The 21,833-nt window shown below is 52.4% G+C and overlaps 1 protein-coding gene across 1 annotated transcript in view; it reads left to right on the top strand.

Annotated features, from left to right (window-relative positions):
* The first annotated feature begins 2,509 nt into the window (after window positions 1-2,509).
* The window catches only part of TOGARAM2 (TOG array regulator of axonemal microtubules 2), a 77,402-nt gene continuing 58,078 nt past the window's right edge, over window positions 2,510-21,833 (top strand). The window contains 5 exon segments of the mRNA XM_077958771.1: window positions 2,510-2,542; window positions 3,981-4,092; window positions 13,383-13,439; window positions 13,963-14,111; window positions 20,543-20,705. Of these exon segments, the coding sequence (XP_077814897.1) occupies window positions 2,510-2,542; window positions 3,981-4,092; window positions 13,383-13,439; window positions 13,963-14,111; window positions 20,543-20,705 (514 nt within the window).

Below are 21,833 nucleotides of genomic sequence, written 5' to 3'. Positions count from 1 at the left end.
GGGGGAGGCGCCTGAGCGTTCCACCTCGTAGGGTCCCTACCAGGGGCCCTCACCCCACATGCTCCCTGGGATCTGACCTCCAGCTGGGCCTGGGATGGTCCTGGTTTATAAGGGGGCAACGCCAGCCCAGGGGGTCAGAACTCCCCCTACCTGTTCCCTGCCATACAATGTGTGGGGCTCGGACTCTGGTCTGCAGCTTGGATCTCAGGTCTGGTCCTGGAAAAAGTGGCGAATGTTGCAGGGGAAGGGGGTTCTTATGCTGCCAGCCATCTCCTCTCCCCATGTGCAGTCAGGTTAGTGTCGCTCTCTCAACACCCATGTCGAATGTCTATTGTGGGCCTGGCTGGCGCTGGTTCTAGAGATATAAGGCATGAGTCCTACCCCCAAGGAGCTCACAGTCCAGGTCTGTGTGGCTGGCTGCTGGGCCAGGACAGGGGCGGGCAGTTACAGTCAGTGGATTAGTGGTGCTGTGATGGGGAAGTGCTGGCCCTGGGAAGGCAGAGGAGAGGCACCTCTTTTCTAGAGAGTCAGCAAGGGCTCCCCTTGGGAGCAAGGGGTGGGAATTGGTCAAGGGAGATAGGTTGACCAATCTCCCTTGGTTGTTTGTGTTTTGAGATGGAGTCTCATTCTGTCATCCAGGCTGGAGTGCAGCGGCACAATCTCGACTCACTGCAACTTCTGCCTCCTGAGATCAAGCAATTCTCCTGTCTCAGCCTCCTGAGTAGCTGAGATTACAGACATGCACCACCATGCCCAGCTAATTTTTGTATTTTTGGTAGAGACAGGGTTTTACCATGTTGGCCAGGCTGATCTCGAACTCCTGACCTCAGGTAATCTGCCTGCCTTGGCCTCCCAAAGTGCTGGGATTACAGGCGTGAGCCACTGCGCCCGGCCGGAGATAGGTGTAAGTAAAGGGTAGGAAGGGATATGGGAAAGGCTTTTGGGGTGGAGGGAATAGCATGAACAAAGGCCAGGAGAGGAGCATGACAGCTACATCCCAGAACAGGGGGAGGAGAAGAACCCTCAGTGAAGTCCCTGTTAATAGCCCAGCTACGTGTTCAGGAGACTATTTGGATATAGGAAGTCCAGGTCATTTGCAATGGGAAGTGTGTTCAGGGCATCTAGTCCTTCTTGTTGCTAGATATAGAAACAGCTTTGTTCACTTTACAAATCAACAAGGGCCAAGAGGACGCTTAGTGACATTTTTTACTGAGGGAACAGGATCAGAATTTAGTAATCTTCCACTGACCAAATCCATTAGCATGGAAAGTTACAGAATGTTGGTTTCTGAAATCTTGAGTGACTTTCTGGGGTAGATGGGGGCTATCCCCTGTGGATATGGAGGGGGCTACTTATTTGGTGCTTTCAAGAGCCCTCCTCCCAACTTGTGATTCTGTATCGTGAGTCAGTTTAATTCATTCACATCAAGTATTTGTTCATCGGTTCTGGGGGGCGGGGGCAGGCCAGTGTGAACACACCCAGGAGAGTCAGGGCGATGACTGGGAACACTGGGCACTGGAGGAGACAGGTAACACCTGGCTTCCTTCCGTAGCTGTTGACCCTCTTCCAAGGGTCTGGCCACCCTTCCGCCAGGGGTCGATACAGGCTACATGAGGCTCGGGGCTTAAACAATTTGGGGGCTTCTTTAAGAAAGAAAACAAAATTAAGTATGAAAATGTTTTTTTAGAATGAGAAAAGAAGTACAACAAATGACTGGGGCCTGGATTCATGTCCCTTTCTTTCTGAGATCTCTTCAGGGGAGTTCCAGAGAGCTTCTAGGTGGCAGCCTGGCTCCCCTCTCCACCTAGAGTGCCTCCATCCTTCCGGGCAGCTCCTGGCTCCCCCAGAGGCCCGGGGCTCAGGTTGTGTTTGTCTCAGCAGTTTCCACCCATGCTCCTCCCCTGGCCTGCTCCTTACCTCGGGGATTTCATGTGGATTTCATACCTCACTGCCCCTGGGATTTGCTCTCTGTCCATAGTCACAGTGAGGGTGAGTGCGGCTCTGTGCCTGGCGGGCACACTGAGGGTCACTGGAGCCACCCCAGGGAGGGAGGATCTGCAGTCTTCCTGCTGGGCGTGTGAAAGAACCAAGACTCAGAGTTTGTTTCTTGCCTAAGATATCATTGCTGGGATCAGAATCCATTCTGGAATCCAGGGGCTTCAGAGCCCTGGTTCTTAAGGGCTGTGCTATCAATCCCCCCTTATTGCAGGTAACACAGGAATGAACAGGAGGTTACCTGCTGGGGCCTTTCTCCATCACTCAGCTCCTGAGGGCAGGCAGTGCTGCCTCCTGCGTCTCTAGCACTTGGCACAGAGCATGGCCAGCTCACCTCAGGAACACATAATGCTCGACCATCCAGTGGAGGCAGAGTGTGGAGAGTCCGGGAGCCGAAGGAGGATGCAGTGGGGCCTGATTGGAGGGGCTTGGCGGCCACGGTGCTGAGTCTGGCCCTTACTCCAAGGACAGTAGGGGCCACGAGGGGTGTCCAGCAGGGCACAGCCATCGGATAATGTGTTCTAGAAGCTATGACTCAAGCAGCGACGTGCGGATGGGCTTTAGGGGAGCTGCACACACACCGTCTCCCTGGCAGAGCTGAGGGATACCAAAACCTGCCTTGTCACATCCCCGCCCTGGGTTCCCATGGTTGACTCGCTCTCACTCACAAGCTGTGTGGCTTGGGGCAAGGGCTTACCTTGCCAGGCCTCTCTTTCGCCACCTGGGCATCTTCATATCTGTCTCCCAGGGGGAATCCGCACAGCCACTGTTCCTGGTTTGGAGGAAGTGCCTCCTTTCTGGGCCTCTGCTAGAGGGAGTTCAGGAGTTCGGTTCGCCTTGTCAGCTGTGACCTCTGGCTTGGGGCCAGCACTGCCCCAGGGGGACCTTGTTCTCAGTCATAATTGGCTGCCCCTCCTTGCTCCCTCCTGGATCTTGGTAAATGACAGCAGCTACTCCCAAGACCTGCCCTCCCTGGCCATCTCAGGGAAGAGGAGAGAGTCCCAGGAAGGCGCTCCCCGTGTGCAAGCATTTCAGCGGCCCAGGCCTCGTGGAGGTGTAGTTGGCCTCCCACCAGCCCTCCCTGCGTGTTCCACATACCTGCCGATTCCTTTGTACAGTATATGGGGAGGAGCTGCCTGGGAAAATTCATAGAGTCTTTGGGCGAGTGGCTGTTTGCAAGCCTGCATACAAATTGAGTCCTTGGCTCCCACTCTGTGCCCCCTGGATGGCAAGGCTAGAAGTGGGTAGCATGAGGAGTGGGACTGGCTGTCATTCCAGGGAGAGGATGCCAGCTTGAGATTTCCGCCCAAGAGCCTGGGCTCAGTAAGAAAGCACACATGGGCTGCTAGGATTCACATTTTCCAAAAGTTAAGATGGAGAAATCTGGTTGGGAGGAAGGCCACAGGCTTCCTGCTCTGCAAGGATTTCTGGGGAAGTGATGGAGAGCCTACCAAGTGCTAGACAAAATTACAAGCTGTTACACGCACCTTTGAAATCCTTACAGTAACCCTCTCAAGTCAGTACTATTGTTGTACCCATTTTATAGATGAGGAAACTGAAGTCAAGAAAGGTAAAGTTCTGACCAGAAGGCACACAGCTGGAAGTAGCAGGATCATGATTCAAACCTAGCTCTGCCTGCTCACTCTGGCCTGGATGCTCACTTTGCCTTTCTGCCTCTAGAAGAGCTAGTAAGCAGAAGCAGATTGAGCCCAGAGACCATGTAAACAAAACCAGGGGTTCTACCGCCAACAACATCCCTGCGCCAAGCCAGCTATGCACTTCCTGGCTACAGTCACCAGGCAGAGGGGGCCCAGTGCTCTCTCTTTCTGTGGTGTCCATGACCCCAGAGGACAGGCCGGCCACTTGGGAGTGCCTGTGCTCCAGTGAGCCACAGAGGCAATGAGACCAAGGGGAAAAGTCTCTTGGCTCGGTCTCTGCCCCACGCAGGGAGCTATGGGCTCCTTCAATGAGTGGTTGCTATGCAGCCTTGTTTATTCAAGGAGAGCTTTGCTGAGAGCTGGAGCACGCCAGCAGCGGGGCTCGTGGCCACCCAGCACCTGCTCAGACAGGAGGCTGCAGCCCAGGACTGCGTGGCTGGTAGGGGCCAGGCTGGGCCAGGCCTGGGGCTTGCCTCCCTTGCCCATCCTTGCCTCCCTGGGCCCATAAGCATCAACATCTCTGTAGAGACCAAGGACCCTGGATTCCTCCAGTGACAGGGGTTTGGCCTCTGGACAGAGAGGTGAGAGGTGATAAGTCCACCAAGCCATCTGTTGTGGGGAGGTGAATGGGAGGCCGGGTCAGGACCCCTGAAGTCCTTGGAGGGAGGGAGAAGGACCCAAACTGGAGCAGGCACAAAGGCACAATGAAGGAAAAAGCATCCTGCCATGACATGGAGGCTGTGTGACCGTGGGGATGTCCCTGACCCTCTCTGGGCCTTTATGTGGCAGCTCTAGGGGAGGAGGTTGGACTCACTGCTCTCTGAGCACTGGGAGCCAAGGAAGGAGGGGCTGGCCTGGGCTGGCCCCTTCCCTGAGTCATGGCCTCTGTCGGCAGTGCTCTCTGCCTCAGGGTGAACCCTTCACAGGGCAGCGGCTCCCTGGGGTGCTGTGGGTGATGGTGCCAGGAGGGGTGTGGGCATGCTGTGGGGACGGCACCTGTGCTTAGGGTGCTAGGGCACCCCGTGAGAGCATAGGCCTTGGAGGGGCTCTGCTCTGGGTTTGAATTCTAACCCCACCTCTTTCTGGCTGTGTGGACTTGAGCTCTTTGCCTGTCTGGGCCTCAGGTCTCTCATCTGTGAAGAGGGGTTTTAAAAAAACCTCTCTTGGTGCCGCGTGTGAGCATGGAGACAGTCAGGAGGGCAGCTGGTGCGTTAGCCCATGTGCAGAACGGAAGTTACTGTTGTTGACGCTGTTGTCACGGTGGAGACTAGCGTGTTCCTTTCTGGAGCGCATTTCAGTCTCCTGAAACTAAGTTTTTGCCAGTCACTTCTCCAGGACAAGGGCTGGTGCTGGCGGGGGACCTCAGAGGGCTGCCATTTCCTCAGGAGCGCTGGGAGGGGAGGGACTGGGGCCCGTGCTGTTGGAGCATCACGGAGGCAGGCCACCGGGCATTGGTGCCTGGCTCCAGGAAGTGGTGTGAGGGTCCCATAATCATTTCTATCCCAAACCGGGTAGTCCCTCACCCTTCTCACCAATGCCCTGCAGGAGACGGCCCTGCAGCCTTCTAGCCACAGGCTGGCTGGCTCCCAGGACTGGCTCAGTTTCAGCCCATGGATCCCAAGACTAGTAGATTTGAAGAAAGGGGAAGGTAGTTGGGGGCAAGGGATGGGGAGATGTCCACCTGAGCTCTGGAGACACCTGCCTCTGAGGGCAGCGCATCCTCCCATTGACACCACGGCCACCTCAGAGGCACCAGACTCTACGCACCAGCACAGAGGCTGGAAGTTTATTATTGCAGACAGAAGAATGCATAACATGCGTGCACAGTGTGAGGGATAGTTATAAAGTGAATGTCCATGTGGCCACCACCCAGGCCAAGAAACAGACAAACTGGCTGCCTCCCAGAACCCACCCCCATGGGCCCTGTCCTTATCACAGCCGCCTCCCTTCCCCTTAGGGTTAATCACGCTACTAATTTTTCCTTGCTTTTCTATCAAGTTTTTCATCTATGTCTGCATTTTTATTTTAATTTAATTTCGCTTCATTTTTTGAGACAAGGTTTCACTCTGTCCCCCAGGTGGGAGCGCAGTGGCACGGTCTCAGCTCACTGCAACCTCTGCCTCCTAGACTCAAGTGTTCCTCCCACCTCAGCTTCCCAAGTAGCTGGGTATACAGGTGCACGCCACCATGCCCGGCTAATCTTTGTGTGTGTGTGTGTGTGTGTGTGTGTGTGTATATATATATATATTTTTTTTTTTTTTTTTGTAGAGATGGGGTTTTTCCATGTTGCTCAGCCTGGTCTCGAATTCCTGGCTCAGATGATCCGCCTGCGTTGGCCTCCCAAAGTGCTGGGATTACAGGTGTGAGCCACCACGCCCGGCCTATGTTTGCATTTCTAAACACTCGATGTAGTTTTGTCTTCCTTTGAACTTTGTAGAAGTAGGGTCATACCCTGTGTGGTCTTTCAGGTCTGGCTCCTTTCACGAAACATTACGCTGTGGCATCATCCATCGTGTTCAGTGGGGCAGTCGTTTGTTTCATTACCCTGTAATATTCTATGTTGTGAGTGCACCATGATTGATTCCTTCATTTTCCTGTTGAACATTTAGCTTTTTTTCTAGATTTTGGCCATTATCCATGGAGCTGCCCTGGACACTCTTGAGCTCCTTTCCTGGATCACCTGTGCAAGATTTTCTCAAGGGTGGGTTCCTAGGAGTGGAATTGCTGAACATTAGGTTTGTGCATTTTTAGCTCTATCAGGTAAAGCCAGACCACTTTCCCAGGGGGTTGTGCCCATTTGTACCTCACCTGCCAGCTGTCGTGAGTGCTCCCGTTGCTCTGTGCTCTCACTAGCATTTGGCAGTGCCACCCATGTCAATTTTTGCCCATCTTTGTGGGATGGTGGTAGCATCTCATTTGCATTTTCTTGATTACCAGGGGGTTGGGCATCTGCCTCCAGCCCTTCTTCCTCCCCACTTTCTTCTCCTGTTGGGTGCCTTCCTTCCTCTGCTCTCTGTGATCTCAGCCCCTCATGGTGCTCAGGCTTTTGAGCCCCATTTTTCTCTCTGCCCTCCCCACCCCTCCATCCCTCTCCTCCATTCCTCTTCTTGGAGGACCAATCACTCTTCCACGTACTTCTCAGTGTTTGAATTACAGAGCCACAGTTTCCCATTTTGTGTTTTAAAACCTCTGGTTCTTGGCCCAGCTCACATCCCTTCCTGGGTCTTGGATTTCTCTTCAATAAAACAAAGACAGAAAAAAAAATGTCCCTCCACAGAAGCCATTTACATTTCCCAGGCAAAACCTGGTGTATCTCCTGGAGAGGCACATGCAAACCTCTGGCTCCTATTCAAGAAAGTCGACTTTCTCATGGGCCACTGGGAAGGGACAGGGCCTGGGTCTGAAGTCTTCTGAGCTTCTGGCAGGGAGGCCTTTGCCAAGAGCCCTTTCCTGGGATGTGACAGACATTCAGATGCCAGAGTCATGTCAATACATCTTTGCTGAGATTTTAGACAAGTTGCTTTCTTTCTTCCTAGTCCCTTCTGATCCTCCGAGTACAGGTGTTTGTTCACAGTCTATAGTTTGAAGATTCAAGCTCCCGCTACTGGGCAGGAGTCCTCAACTGCCCAGCCAAACCCTGCAGAAGGCATTCCCGGGACAGTGGGCCAAGCCATTTTTCATTCGAGACTCCAGCACTGTGATCAAGTGCTGGGATAACTCTTACCTCAACGGTGGAAATCTCAGGGCCAGCAGAAGACTTCCAAGCCCTAGCCAATGGCTGTGTGATTTCAGGCAGGATGGATGCAGTGGCATCCAACCCCTCCGAAAACCTTAGTCCTTGGGAGCACACTGCATGGGCTCTGACCAGGCACTGCAGTGGCAAGGTGACCATTTTGGGGCGGCCTTGATGGGAAGCTGGAGAAGGAAGCTTTCCTCTCAGTCCTGCTGAAGGCCTTCCCAGCTGGCAGCCAGTGTGATGCCTACAGGGTTATGGGCCCTGGGATAGGCATTGGCTCCTGATGGCCTTATGTATGTGTTATAGACTGAATGCACGTGTCCCCACAAATGCAAATATTAAAGCCTAACCCTCCATGTGTTGGTATCAGGAGGTGGGGCCTTCGGGAGGTAATGAGATTCAGATGAGGTCGTGAGGGTGGTTCTCTCATGATGGGTTAGTGCCCGTAGAAGAAGAGACCAGAGAACTTGCTCTCTCTCCCTCTGCCATGTGAGGACAAAGGGAAGACAGCTACCTGCAATCCAGGAAGCAAGTCCTCACCAGGAGCAGAATCAGCCGGCACCTTAAACTTGGACTTCCCAGCCTCCAGAATTAAATTTCTGTTTTTTTGTTTTGTTTTTTGAGTTGGAGTTTTGCTCTTGTTGCCCAGCTGGAGTGCAATGGTGTGACCTCGGCTCACTGCGACCTCTGCCTCCCAAGTTCAAGTGATTCCTCTGCCTCAGCCTCCCTAGTAGCTGGGATTACAGGTACTCACCACCACACCCAGCTAATTTTGTATTTTCAGTAGAGACAGGGTTTTGCCATGTTGGTCAGGCTGGTCTCAAACTCCTGACCTCAGGGGATCTGCCTGCCTCAGCCTCCCAAAGTGCTGGGATTACAGGTGTGAGCCATTGTGCCCAGCCAAATTTTTGTTGTTTAAGTAACGTATTCTATGGCATTTTGTTATAGCAGCCTGAGCAGGCTAAGACAGTAAGTCACACAGCCTCTGTGGGCCTCAGATTAACCCCTCATTTATAAGGAAGGAGACTAGCTGACCTCCAAGGCCCCTTCCAGCTTGAAATTTAGTGACAGGAGAAAGGCACGGGAAATTCTGTTAAATCACTAGCCCAAGTTCTGATTTATCTCTAATTTATATTTGCAACAACACCACACACAAAGGTGGCGGCAGGTTCAGAAGATTTTGAATTTTGTAAATTTATGTATAAGTTACACAGCCTTTGTTACTAGGACCACAGCCCACTCATATGGTTCCCTTTGAGAATTAGAAAAAGATGTTTCTTTCTCAAGACACTTTTCTTTTTTCATCAGAAAAAGGCTGAAATGAATGTGCAAATATGTACAGTCATTGTCTAAAACAACATTGCCAGGACTTTGGAGAAGATGTAGTGTGAGGCTCGTGCCTGTAATCCCAGCATTTTGGGAGGCTGAGGTGGGTGGATCACTTGAGGTCAGGAGTTCGAGACCAGCCTGGCCAACATGGCAAAACCCCGTCTCTACTAATAATATACACACAGAAATAACTAGCTGGGCATGGTGGCACATGCCTGTAGTCCCAGCTACTTGGGAGGCTGAGGCAGGAGGATTGCTTGAACCTGGGAGGTGGAGGTTGCAGTGAGCTGAGATCATGGCACTGCCCTCCTCTGGCCGACAGAGTGAAACTGTGTCTCAAATAAAAAAAAAAAAAGAAAAGGTTGTAGTGTGAGAGATTGAGAAATGTCTCCTTAATTAGGATGCCCTTGTGCAGTGCCCAACCTAGACAATCAAACATGGCGGCCCTGCTTGCAACCTATCTCATTGTTTTTCAAAAACAGCCTAAATAAAGCTTTCTCCCACCCTAGGCTTTCCTATATCTTTTAGACCATTAATGATCACATCAGAATTTCCTAGGGTTGGTGGGGGACGGTTTCAAATGCTGTGGCCCATCCACCCCCAACCCGAGACGCCCACACTGAGCTGCTATTACAAATGGGTGGCCACATTCATCAGCCGCTCTGGGCATAAAACAGTTGGGAAGTGCTGCTTTGGGTTTCTGACCACTTCCTCTGCCCTGTCCTGGGAGGTCATTAGATTCAGGTGTGAACTGCCTCCTGAACAGACTGTTCTGTTAAGAAAGATTCTTCCCAGCAACGTGGTACTTGACCCCTGTTGTAAGTGTCCCGCCCCAGCCTGCCCACTGCTTCCTGCTCACCCTCGACAGCTCAGGAAATGGAAGGACCTCCTGCTGCACAAGGTGGCACCTCCATGTTGCTGTCCAGCCTCAGCCAGGCCTCTGTAGCTTCTTGGCCCAAAGACTTTCAAAAGGGACATTTCCCCTCTTTCTTCCTGAACATCTGAACAAAGCAAAACAGTTACTAAACAACCAATACTATTAATAGCCACTGTGGATTGGGCCCTTGGGCCCAATCAGCCTATTAAATGTTTCTCATATTTTTTGGAATATTCTCAATAACCTTGGAGATAGATATTATTATTTCCATTTCACAGTTAAATGGAGACTCAGAGAATTTTAACCATGTGCCTGAGATCACGCAGCTAGTAAGTGATGGAATTTGACCCCGTTGACTCCTGAATGAATGCCCTGAAATACTACCACCTCCTTGAGCAGAAACCATCAGCCTCGACTCTTCCACTTAGTAGCTCTGTGGCTTCAACTTAGTTACTTAACCTCTCTGAGCCTCAATCATCTTGTCTATAAAATGAGGATGAAAATATGTACTTTCTTTCTCTATTTCCAAAGCTCAATGACATAGTCTTTGGAAGCATGAAGTATATTGCCTGGGCACAAAGCAAAATGGAACTAAGAAATGTTAATTCCTTCACTTACTTTCTTCTCAGCAAGACTGTCTGGAAGATGTGCTTTAGTTTTGAACTCATTCATTCAGTCACACTACAGTTACTGCGTTATTGCCATGAGCCTGGCACTGTTTGTCCCTTTGTCTGCATTCTGTGGAATTGCTGGCTGGCTACACCTAATATTGCCTAAGAACAGAGTGGTTGCAGGAGTATTAACCCCACCTGATCTCATGATGGTAGAGGAGACGCCATCTGCAGCAGTGGTGGTAGCCCCAGAGCTGGTAAAGGGGTCCAGTTGTGGTGGGGGTGCTTCTCATCTGTGAACGGCCTTCCTGCTGGCCCCCACACACCCATCACAGCTGGAGTCAGGGGCCTGAGTGGCGGAGGGCCTTGGATACCCCCACAGGCGGTCTGGTGGGTGTGGATATCAATCTCCCCATTGTGGGTGAAGTGGCTCTTGGGACTGCCAGCTCTAGGAGTGGCCGAGTTGAGGGTCAGTGTGGAAACCAGCCCTGCCCCAAGCTAATAAAGATGGACACGCAGGTGGAGCCATCCAGGCCTCCTCGCAGCTTGTCTACAGCTCCAGAGAGGGAGGTCTGGGCTCCACTGTAGGCTTGGAAGTCCCGATAATCAGATGGCAATTGAAATCACAAGGGTAGGTGCTGCCTGTAAGAAGCCCTCCTAATAAAGATGGAGGCATCTGGGAGAGGAAAGGAAAGGAATGGTTTGATTCTTCTAAAGTCAGAATATGCCCCCGTGACTATTCAGAACTTCACACTCCCGAGTCCAGCTCTCACATGCAGCAGACTCACCTCCCTCTTCACCGCCAATATCAAGGCTGTTCTACGTGCCCTTTCTCTCTTCCTGACCTCTCCCTCTGTAGGACCCTTGGCTCTTCCTCCACGGTCTGAGGACTGGCACTCCCGTCTGGCCCAGCCTGTGCCCTTCTCCCTCCGCTGTTAACACTGGGCTCCCGCTCCATCAGCTCCCCTCCCTCCCCTGGGTCTTCAGCCTTTTCCTTCTGGCTCTTTCTCCTCCTCCTGTGAACTTGCTCTAGAATCTCCCTGAAAAATACAGATAACAAACAAACTAGCAAACAACACAACTTCATCCACCCTTCCTTCCCCTCCAGCTACTCTCCAATCTCCTGCCTTTCTCATCCAAATTCCCCAGCATTGTTTGGACTCACTGTCTCTATTTAACCTTCCACTCATACCTCAGACCTCAGGATTTTCTGCGACCCCCATGCCTCCACAGGCACAGACATTGCTCACACTAAGCTTCCGATGATTCCATGATGGTCACATCCATTTGGATGAGCTGACACCTCTAATCACTCTCTGCTCATCTGGCTCTGCTGGCGCCAACCGCCCTGGCCTCCCTGGTTGTCCTTGCTCAGACTCCCTTGGGGCCTCCCCTTCTCTACCCATCTCTGCTCAATGCTGCTGTTTTCCTGAGACATTCCTTAGCTCTGGGCACTCTCTTGAGGCCAGGTTTTGTTTTTGTTTTTGTTTTTCTTTGAGATGGAGTCTTGCTCTGTTGTCCAGGCTGGAGTGCAGTGGTGTGATCTCAGCTCACTGCAGCCTCCACCTCCCAGGTTCAAGTGATTCTCCTGCCTCAGCCTCCTGAGTAGGTAGGATTATAGACGTGTGCTACCACAAAGCTAATTTTTGTATTTTTTGGTACAGACGGGGTTTTTGCCATATTGGCCAGGCTGGTCTCTAACTCCTGACCCCAAGTGATCCGCCCACCTCAGCCTCTCACAGGCATGAGCTGCTGTAACGGGCCCGCTTTTCATATTTTATTGAATGCAATATTGAAGTGAGATAAGCGTTATCTCCTTTTTTTTTTTTTTTTTTTTTTTTGGAGACAGGATCTCTGTCGCCCAGACTGGAGTGCAGTGGCACAATCTCAGCTCACTGCAGCCTCGACCTCCTGCCTCAGCTCCCCCAAGGTAACTGAGACTACAAGGACAAGCCACCACGCCTGGCTAATTTTTGCATTTTTGTAGAGACGAGATTTTACTGTGTTGCCCAAGCTGGTCTCGAACTCAAGCGATCCGCCAGCCTTGGCCTCCCAAAGTGCCAGGATTACAGCATTATTTCCACTTTGCAGTTAAAAGAGCTGGGCTCAGAGAAGTTTAACAATGTGCCTTCAGTCACACAGCTTGCAGGCGCTGGATTTTAGTCTTATTCCCCTTCGTATCTTAGTAGCTATGGCATGTTTGAATGAGTGAGTGAATTGCAGATTTTCAGTGACAGGCTGAACTCTGGAGGGCAGAGTCTCATAAGTTGGTCACCTGACAACATCCAGGGTCCTCCCTGCAGGTCTATGGCCTGGGCTGCCTCCCATGAGGGGAGCAGAGGTGGGTGGAGGGGTGAGATGTATGTGTATGGTGATTGGAGGTGTGGGTAGCTGTTTCTTATCCTCAGGGAGACAGCACGAGATATAGGAAGGCATGTTCCATCCAGTCTAAACCCTGCGTATAATCAGTATCAAATCCTGGTTAAGTTGTTTATTTTCTGTGCCTGGTCCAGAGGCTGGGCTAACATCTCTACATTTCAGTCCTGTAATTCTGTCAGAGGCTCCCTTCCTTGGGAAGTCCTTCTAAGGCCCCACTGGAGCGTTCTGCATGAACCTGCAGGTCAGATAATGCCATTCCTCTGCTTGAACAGTCTCCGGAGTTCCCCTGGGCTGCAGGGCGAGCCCTGACCCTCTCACAGAGCATTCTGGGTCTCCCCCGATGGCCCTCATCCCGCTCCCAGGCCTGGGTCCTCTTGCCAGACCCCAGACTCACAGGCACATCTGCTCCGTGCTTTCCTCAGGCCGCCTCCTCAGCCTGGAACGCCATTCCTCCTTCCTACCCATTTAGACCCCATTTCCTAGCTGTTTTGATCCCACTTCCAGGCCCAGCACGGAGGCTGCTTTTCTGTGGAGCATCTCTGGTGCCCTAGTCAGACGGTGTGGAGAGTGTCCCTGAGTGCTCATCGCTGCAGCAGGGTTACTTCGTCCTGTCGGGCGTGACAGTGAACGTTGACCTTCTCTGCTCGGCATTACAGCCAACATTCGCTTAGAAGTGTGGGCTCAGGGGTGAGAGCTAGAGGGGGTCAAAGGCAACCTCTCATTTGAGCATCTTATTCTATAGACACATCTGTCTCCTCTGCGTGAGAGGCATCTGTGTCACCTGGTCTGTCTTATAGGAATGGAGGGCTGGCCTGTCATAACTTTAAAGACAGTGCGGGTGTATGGACATGCGAGTGAGTGTGTGTGTGTGTGTGTGTGTGTGTGTGTGTGTGAAGTGGGGGGCGGGGGGAGTTGCTTTTCCCCAGGGAAGGAGAAGGAAGATTCACACCTGACATTACTGAACAATTACTATATGCCAGCAATAGGACTATTATTTCTAACATTACTTCATTTATTCCTAATAAAACCCCTTGTTAGGACATTTTTTTCAGATGAAGAAACTGAAGCTCAGAGGAATTAAATCAGCTTCCCAAGTTTATACAAGAGGGCCCAGGGCAGGATTCCAGCCCCACTGTGTCTGAGCCACAGCCAGCGTTCTGGGAGTTCTGAGTGGGGCACTCGGGGACATACTGGCTCGTGGGGTGTGGGATGGGAGGGGGCCTAGATCTGAGGCCTCTCTTCTGACAGTATGTCAGTGGGGGCCATGTTTTTGGTTCCAGAATGAGGGTTTGTAAACTCTGCCACTCTTCCCCTCAGCCTGGCTCGCCCCCCCTCCTTTCTCTGTCACCTTGGTGTGAGCTCTACTGTTCCCACCAGCTTTGTCTGAGGAGATGAGAACTCTGGCTGGAGACGTCTCAGAGGTCTCTGAAAGTCAGAGCGGGTGGTGTCATGACAGCAAGAGAAGCTGTGGGAGCGGCAGCCCCAGGGCTGTGGTGGGTGGGCTGGGTCTGCCCTGCTCCGTGGGAGTAGGTGGACGTGGAGCTGCGCGCTCCCTGTGGGCTGTGCGAGGCCTGGGCAGTTGGGGTTTTGTTCTTGGGGTGAACTTCTTTACTGGGCCACCCCTAGCTAGCTTTTGTTCCCTTTCCACTTGACACTTGAGTCCCCTCCGTCACCTTTCTTCATTCCTGTGGCGCCAGTCACTATGGAACCTCTGCAGCCATAGGGTTAACGGGAGGAGGGGACAACGGCCACTTACTTTGGGCCACCCCATTCCCTGGGCTGGGAAACGGAGGCTGGGAGGGGAGGAGCCAGCCAGGCGGAGCAATTCAGAGCATCAGGAAGTGAGGACAAGATCCTGGTCACCAGAATCCACTGGCTCATTTAGCCCTTTGGATCAGGGGCTGGCTGTTCTCACAGGGGAGAGTAGCGCCTTAGTGTCTAGAGCAGCGCCAGGTGCGATGGGGCCTCGGTGAATTGCACCTTGGGGGTCAGGTGCTCAGTGGAGTCTGTGCTCTGTCCACACTTGTGCTGGACTTCCTGATTCTTTTATAGTTTGGATATGGATCATTCAGTTCCCACAGGCCCCTGGGCCAGAGTGATTTCCTAGGGTGGTGCCCCTCACTGCACCCACATTAGTCGGGCCTGTTTGTCCATAGCAGCTCTGACCACCTGCCACCTCTAGGGTGGGCACCTCGGAGATCCTGCACTAGACCCTGGGGCCTGAAGGGCCGAAGGTGTAGACCCTGAGAGGGTCTCAAAGGGGCTCTGCTAGAGGGGATGCTTTGGCAAGCCGTGGAATGGCTCCAGATTTCCTTTCCGTACTGCTGGTGTCCTGGGGCCAGGGGGAACCTGGGCTGCCTTGGCCTGTTGACCTCTGACCACTGAGGAGGCTACGGTGGGAGAACCATCTTGTTCAGAAGGCCCATTGCAGTAGGGGTGGCTGTTGAAACTTAAGCATCCTGTACCCTCAGGCAGCTCGAGTCTTCTCTTTAGCCTCCTAGAGGGTAATCACTTTGGGGAAACTGAGGCAGCAATGACCACTCTGACAGCCTAGGGTAAGAAATAGGGCCGAGGTCTTATTATAAAGTGAATCTGAACTACAGGCCAGTGATTTTTCGATCCTGTTTGAACATCAAAATCAGAAGGTAAGGCCGGGCGTGGTGGCTTATGCCTGTAATCCCAGCACTTTGGGGGTCCAAGGCAGGCAGATCACTTGAGGTCAGGAGTTTGAGACCAGCCTGGCCAACATGGTGAAACCCCATCTCTGCTAAAAATACAAAAATTAGCTGGCCATGCTGATGCATGCCTGTAATCCCAGCTACTTGGGAGGCTGAGGCAGGAGAATGGCTTGAACCTGGGAGGTGGAGGTTACAGTGAGCCAAGATCATGCCACTGCACTCCAGCCTGGGCGACAGAGGGAGATTCTGTCTCAAAAAAAAAAAAAAAAAAAAAAAAAAATCAGAGGTTTTAAAAAAATCCCTGTGGCCTATTTCCTAGACTTAATTCAGCAGGGGCTAGAGATGGGGCCTGGAAATCTATAATTTTAATTAGTTTCCAGGATATTCTAATCTGCAGTTAAGGAGAACAAGGACTGTAGCTAAATATTGCTTTTCTGCATATAATTTTCATAGAAAGTGTATCCTCTGGTTAGAGACATGGGGAACAGGTGGGGCCTGCGGCTCTCACAGCCCCCAAATCCCAGGACCCCAGCTTATTTGCTGTAATTCAGCCATGGAAGGTCTGTGCCAGCCTGCCACATTCCTGCTGGGCTTTGTCTGGAAACCAGCTGCCTGGTCAATCTCTTGAGCTGGTTCCCTAGATCAGGGGGTGAAGTCTGGGGTGTTGGTATCTGTGGAACAGAATCTTCCCTCGCCTTGCCTGGGAGAGGTGCCGTGTCTCACAGGGGTTCAGGACTGCTTTTCAGCACCGTGTGGCCACATCCTTATCCCAGTAGGTATTAAACAGTGAGTTCCCCTCTCCCCGGTTGTGAGGAAAATTCTCAGACAGGGAACTCGTGTCTTGAGGTTCTAAGAAGTGAGACCAGGCTGGGGCCAAGCTGGGCTGGGTGCTGGGCTGGGTGCTGCGCTGGGCCCGGCGCTGGGCTGGACACCTGTGTTTGGGTGGAGGGTTGCTAGGAGCTACTCTGCCTTCTGGGGCCCGGGTGGGGCAGCGGCTGGCTGGCTTCCAAATGGAAGGCAGGTTTCTCAGTTCCTGAGTTGGGATTTCTTGCTCAGAAAAGGGAGTTGGCACAGGTTCCTGCCCTGTCCGCAGACGCTTTGTGGACGAGAGCTCCTGTCTGGGGTAGAAATTGGGAACTGTGGGCTTCACCCCTGGTCTTACCACAGATCAGCTCTGAGGGCACCTCCATTACCTGTCAGGGGAAAACGGTCGCCATTATCTCAGCAAAGGATTCATAGAATTGTGTGAAGCTGCAGAGGGTGCAGTGAGACCCTGTCACATGGAGAGAGAATGAAGTTAGGTCAAGGGCAAGAGCTGACGGCTGACCCCAGAGGCTGAAGGGAGGGCAGGAGGGATCAAGTATGGACAATGCAGTGGCTGAGGGGTCACAGGTGTGGCTTGTTCAGTCCGGTGAGAATGAGCACCAAGGACGTCATGGAGGTCGTAACCACACATCCCGAGAGAGACTGGAGAGCCGGTGTCCGAGAGGCCCCGCCAACACCTGTGTGATGAGTGGTCACAGAGGCCAACATCGCCATGGGCTTTCAGGGCAGCTGGTGGACTGAGGGGTATCGGAAGCAAACAGAAACTGCTGGAGAAACAAAGTGTCAGACACTACCTTGAAAAAAATCATCTTTCCCCGCGACCCTAAAGGTGCCCATGTCTCAGTGACAAGGGACGGCAGGTTGATGGGTTTCGTTGACACTCTTCATAACGAACTCTTCCCAAAACCACGTGGCCTCGCACTTGGGAACTGAAACATTTGTGAGTCCAATGTCAGAAAAATGGCATCCTTCAGTTTAATGGCCGATTTCTTCATGACAATAATGCTTTAGCTCCTGACGGGCTTTTTGTGAAGTAGTTTAAAAGTGTTAATTTACTTTTACTGACTTCTCTTTTCTCTTCTTATCCTTAGGTCCCAGATGTTACAGGTCGGACCCCTCCAGACCCCCAAGGACTGTACGCACCACCCAGAAATAGCTGCTGCCTCTGGGCAACCTTGCAGGCACCTTCTCCACCCAGGACATGGGCACCCGTGATGATTTCCCCAAAGGTAACGGGCACCACAGGCCTGCGGCTGGTGTTTTCCGGGCTAGGGGACCTGCCTTGGACACTCCCAGAGGCCAGAAAAAGGGAGATGTGGGGATGAAGGCTGCTGGGAGATGCAGCCAGGTGGCCGTGCCTTTCCAGCCCTGGCCAGCAACCCACGTGCTGCTGCTCAGCTGGCTTTCTGGGTGGCTCCCTGGCCCAGGAGTGCTTGGAGCGTTCTAGAGCCTTGGCCTGAGCTTTGCCTCCACTCTCTGCAGCAGGGTGGCTGGTTCCTTGAGGGGCTAATTCTGTTCTGTGGTCAAGGGTATGTGGATGGGCAGGGGATGTGGATGGGCAGGGGATGTGGGCCGGGGCCTCAGGGAGAGTGAATGGCTCTATTTCCTTTGCCAACTGGGTGGGGTAGTGGGAGCAGTGCGTGGCCAGTTAGCATCAGGAGACGGGCCTCGAGGCCTGGCTCTGCTTTTGGGAGCCGACTGGGTGAGCCTCAGTTTCCCCTGGAAAGTGAGGGGATTGGTCCTGCCCCAGATGAAATGGGTGCTAGCAAGGTGCAGAGCTGCTTCATCCTGCAGGGGCTGGAGCAGGGGCCAGATGGCCATTTGGAAGGAGGGCAGAGCAGCAGGATGGCCAGAGCTGCTGTTCAGGAGACAGCGCATGATGCACACGGCAGAGCTCCCAGTGGCTTCGACATAGGAATCAGAAAACACCTGCTTACTTCAGTGCTAAATCAGATCCCACCCGAACGTAGATTCCAGTGGGGAAGTGGGAGGTGCTGAGATCTTAGAAAGAAAAATCTACAAATCTAGAAATAGGATAAAGATGTTGTATGAACCTTTAGTGCTGTCAACTCCTTTGCTTTACTGATGTGGGAACTGAGACTCGGAGAAGTTAGTGTATTTCCTCAAGGTCACACAGGTGGCAAAAAGTGGGAACCCAGGCTCCTGAGTCCCAGACTAGGAGTCTTTCGACCTGGGGGTGGATGAGCTGGGTTTCCACCTGCGTGGTGGCTTCTCCAGGTGGTGGGTTAGGGCCCCATGGATGGTCCTGAGGTGTGCTTGGGAAGGACTGAGCCGGGAGGGTGTGGGACCCACGTTTGTGAAGTGACTGCTGAGTGGCAGGTACAGAACTGCAGAGATGAGTAAGACACAGTGCCTATTCCTAGGGAAGCTGCGGGGCAGGAGCAGAGAGAGGTGTGGGGAAGAGAGAGTAATGGGGGTGTGCCTGGGGCTGTGGGAACACAGGAGAGAGGGTTTCTCTTTCTCTTTTAAAAATACTGACACATAATAGTTGTACATATTTTCTGGGTGTACATGTGGTATTTGGATACAGGCATTCAAGGTGTAATGATTAAATTAGGGTAACTGGGATTTCCATTACCTCAACCATTGGCCATTTCTTGATGTTGGGAACATTCCAATTCTAGCTGTTTTGAATTATACAATACATTATTATGAGCTGTAGTCACCCTACTGTACTATCAAACAATAGCTCTTATTCCTTCTATCTAACTGTATTTTTGTACCCATTAACCAACTTCTTTTCATTCCACCCCCTTCTCTTCCCAGCCTCTGGTAACCACCATTCTGTTCTCTGCCTCTGTGAGATTGACTTTTTTAGCTCCCATATACGAATGAAAACAAGTAAAATTTGTCCTTCTGTGCCTGGCTTACTTCACTTAAGATAATGACCTCCAGGCTCGGCATGGTGGCTCACATCTGTAATCCTAGCACTTTGGGAGGCAGAGGTGGGCAGATTGCATGAGCTCAGGAGTTTGAGACCAGCCTGGGCAACATGGTGAAACCCTGTCTCTACGAAAATACAAAAAATTAGCCGGGTGTGGTGGCATGCGCCTGTAATCCCAGCTACTCGGGGGAGCTGAGGCAGGAGAATCACTTGAACCCAGAAGGCGGATGTTGCAGTGAGCCGAGATCGCACCACTGAGACTCCATTTAAAAAAAAAAAAAAAAAAAAAAAAGATAATGACCTCCAGTTCCATCCATGTAGCTGCAAGTGACAGGATTTTATTCTTTTTTATGGCCTGATAGTATCCCATTGTGTATATGTGCCACATTTTCTTTATCCATTCATCTGTTGATGGACACTTAGGTTGATTCCATATCTTGGCTATTGTGAATAATGCTGCAATAAACATGAGAGTGCAGATAGCTCAATGTACTGATTTACTTTCTGTTGGATATTTACCCAGCAGTGACCTCAAAAGCACAAGCAACAAAAACAAAATAGACAAATGGGATTCCATCAAGCTAAAAAGCTTCTGTATCCCCAAGGAAACAGTCAATAGAGTGAAGAATGGGAGAAAATATTTGCAAACTATCCATCCAACAAAGGATTAATAACCAGAATATATAAGGAACTCAAACAACTCAGTAACAAAAAACAGAGAATCTTCTTTAAAAACTGGCAAAAGATGGAAGGCTTCTTAAAGGAGCGCATGCCTTAGCTGAGCTTCCCCTCCTCTTTCCTGACTCCTGCTCCCTGTATGGTCTCAGTTCAGTGGTCCCACCCTCTGGGAAGCTTTTTCTGTCCCCATCTCTGGCCGGGCTCCCAGGCCCCACACTGTCATTGCTTATTAATCATTGTCTTCCCCGCCAGACTTCAAATCTCACTGAGGACTGAGTCAGCCTTGCCCACTACTGTCTCCCTGCACAGGGAGCGTTCACAAATCCCTATGTCGGGGATAAAGGGTGCCTTTTGCTGAGCCGAGGGAGGTTAGGAGAGAAGAGGGAAGATCAGTGTAAGACCTGCTGATGAGGTGCCTGGGGACTTCCAAGAAGGAGTTGGCAAAGTAATCTGATGCTCTGCTCTGCAACGGGTGGGATTGGTCAGGGTGGAAGCCATAGGGTAGGGGATTATCTGCAGGGCGTGGCAGTGAGGAAGTGGCCTGGAAAGAGCAGCTGGTGGACAGAGGTTGGGGATGGGCACTCCAGGGGTCAGTGATGTTGGGTGATGGAAGAGGGGTGCCCATGAAGGAGATGAAAAGATGGAGTGGGGTTTGGAGCAAAGCCAGGGTACGAGGAAGGAGGAGGCAGCCAGGATGAGAGGCTGGGGTAAGTGGGGTTGGAGGGATTTGGTGGAGATCACAGGCACCCTGCTGACCCTTCCAGGCTCTGGTGTTGTGGGTGGGGCCACCACATGCCTTGGGTTTTTGGGCAGGGACACTGGGGGTTGGAGTGCTCAGGGTTACGGCCGGGTGTTCTTGGTTTGCTCCCAGTCTTGGCCTTGGAGGTCTCTCAGGTGCCACTCTCCTGTGCTTCTGTCTCCAGCCAAGGTCCTGGCCCCCGTGGCCGAGTACTGCGGGAGCATCCCTCAGACCAGTGCTGGGCCCCGGGTGCTCCCGCCTGGAAGCATCAATTCCAGTCTGCCTCATGGAGAAGGTGAGATGGGAAGACCCGCCTGGTCAGGGCCCCTGGCCTCATCCTGGAGCGGGGAGTGTGGTAGATGCTGGCTGTGTTCTCAAGCTACCAGCAGGTGTCATTTTCCTGTGGCTCCTGCTGAAAATGCCCTTTGATTCTTTCAAAGGCAGGTTCTTTTCAACCCTGTGCCTCAGAGGTTGGAGGTGTGCAGAGGGGACCGGCAGGAATAGGGAGCAGGGCTCTCTGCATGTGCCTGGACCTGGGAGTGTACTGAGCACCCAGGGTGGCAATGGGGAGGGGGCCCCTCTCAAGATGTCCACTCAGCGTCTCTGCCACTTGTCCAGCATCTGTGGCCTGAGTCTCTGATGGGGCTGGGGTGTGGCCGAGCTTTCCAGAGCCCGCATGTCTGAATGCTTTCCCTGTCCCTTTCTGCACCAGGGCTCCCCCAGGGCCCAGGTGAAAAGCACCACTTCCTGAAGGTCTTCTAGAGCCTCTTTCCTCCTCTAAATGTGCTGAGCGTTTTGTTTCTCTCCCATCTGGTGTGTCTGCTGGGGGTGGGGGTGATTTGCTCTGAGACTCCTGAGCTCCTGCTTGCAGCCTGTGCTCGGCATAGGTCAGTGCTCAGGGATCTGATGACTTTGTTGGACCCTGGAGATTGGTGGATGGTGGACCCTGGAGATTGGTGGATGGTGGTGTCTGGAAATTGGTGGATGGTGGATCCTGGAGATTGGTGGATGGTGGTCCCTGGAGATTGGTGGATGGTGGACCCTGGAGATTGGTGGGTGGTGGTCCCTGGAGATTGGTGGATGGTGGTCCCTGGAGGTTGGTGGATGGTGGACCCTGGAGATTGGTGGATGGTGGTCCCTGGAGATGGGTGAATGGTGGTCCCTGGAGACTGGTGGATGGTGGACCCTGGAGATGGGTGGATGGTGGTCCCTGGAGATTGGTGGATGGTGGTGTCTGGAGATTGGTGGATGGTGGACCCTGGAGATTGGTGGATGGTGGACCCTGGAGATTGGTGGATGGTGGTGTCTGGAGATTGGTGGATGGTGGTCCCTGGAGATTGGTGGATGGTGGACCCTGGAGATTGGTGGATGGTGGACCCTGGAGATTGGTGGGTGGTGGTCCCTGGAGATTGGCGGATGGTGG

This window comes from Macaca mulatta, chromosome 13, assembly GCF_049350105.2.
Source record: "Macaca mulatta isolate MMU2019108-1 chromosome 13, T2T-MMU8v2.0, whole genome shotgun sequence".
NCBI classification, from domain to species: domain Eukaryota; kingdom Metazoa; phylum Chordata; class Mammalia; order Primates; family Cercopithecidae; genus Macaca; species Macaca mulatta.
Note: the sequence above shows the minus strand (reverse complement) of the source record. Positions and strands in the feature narration are given on the sequence as shown.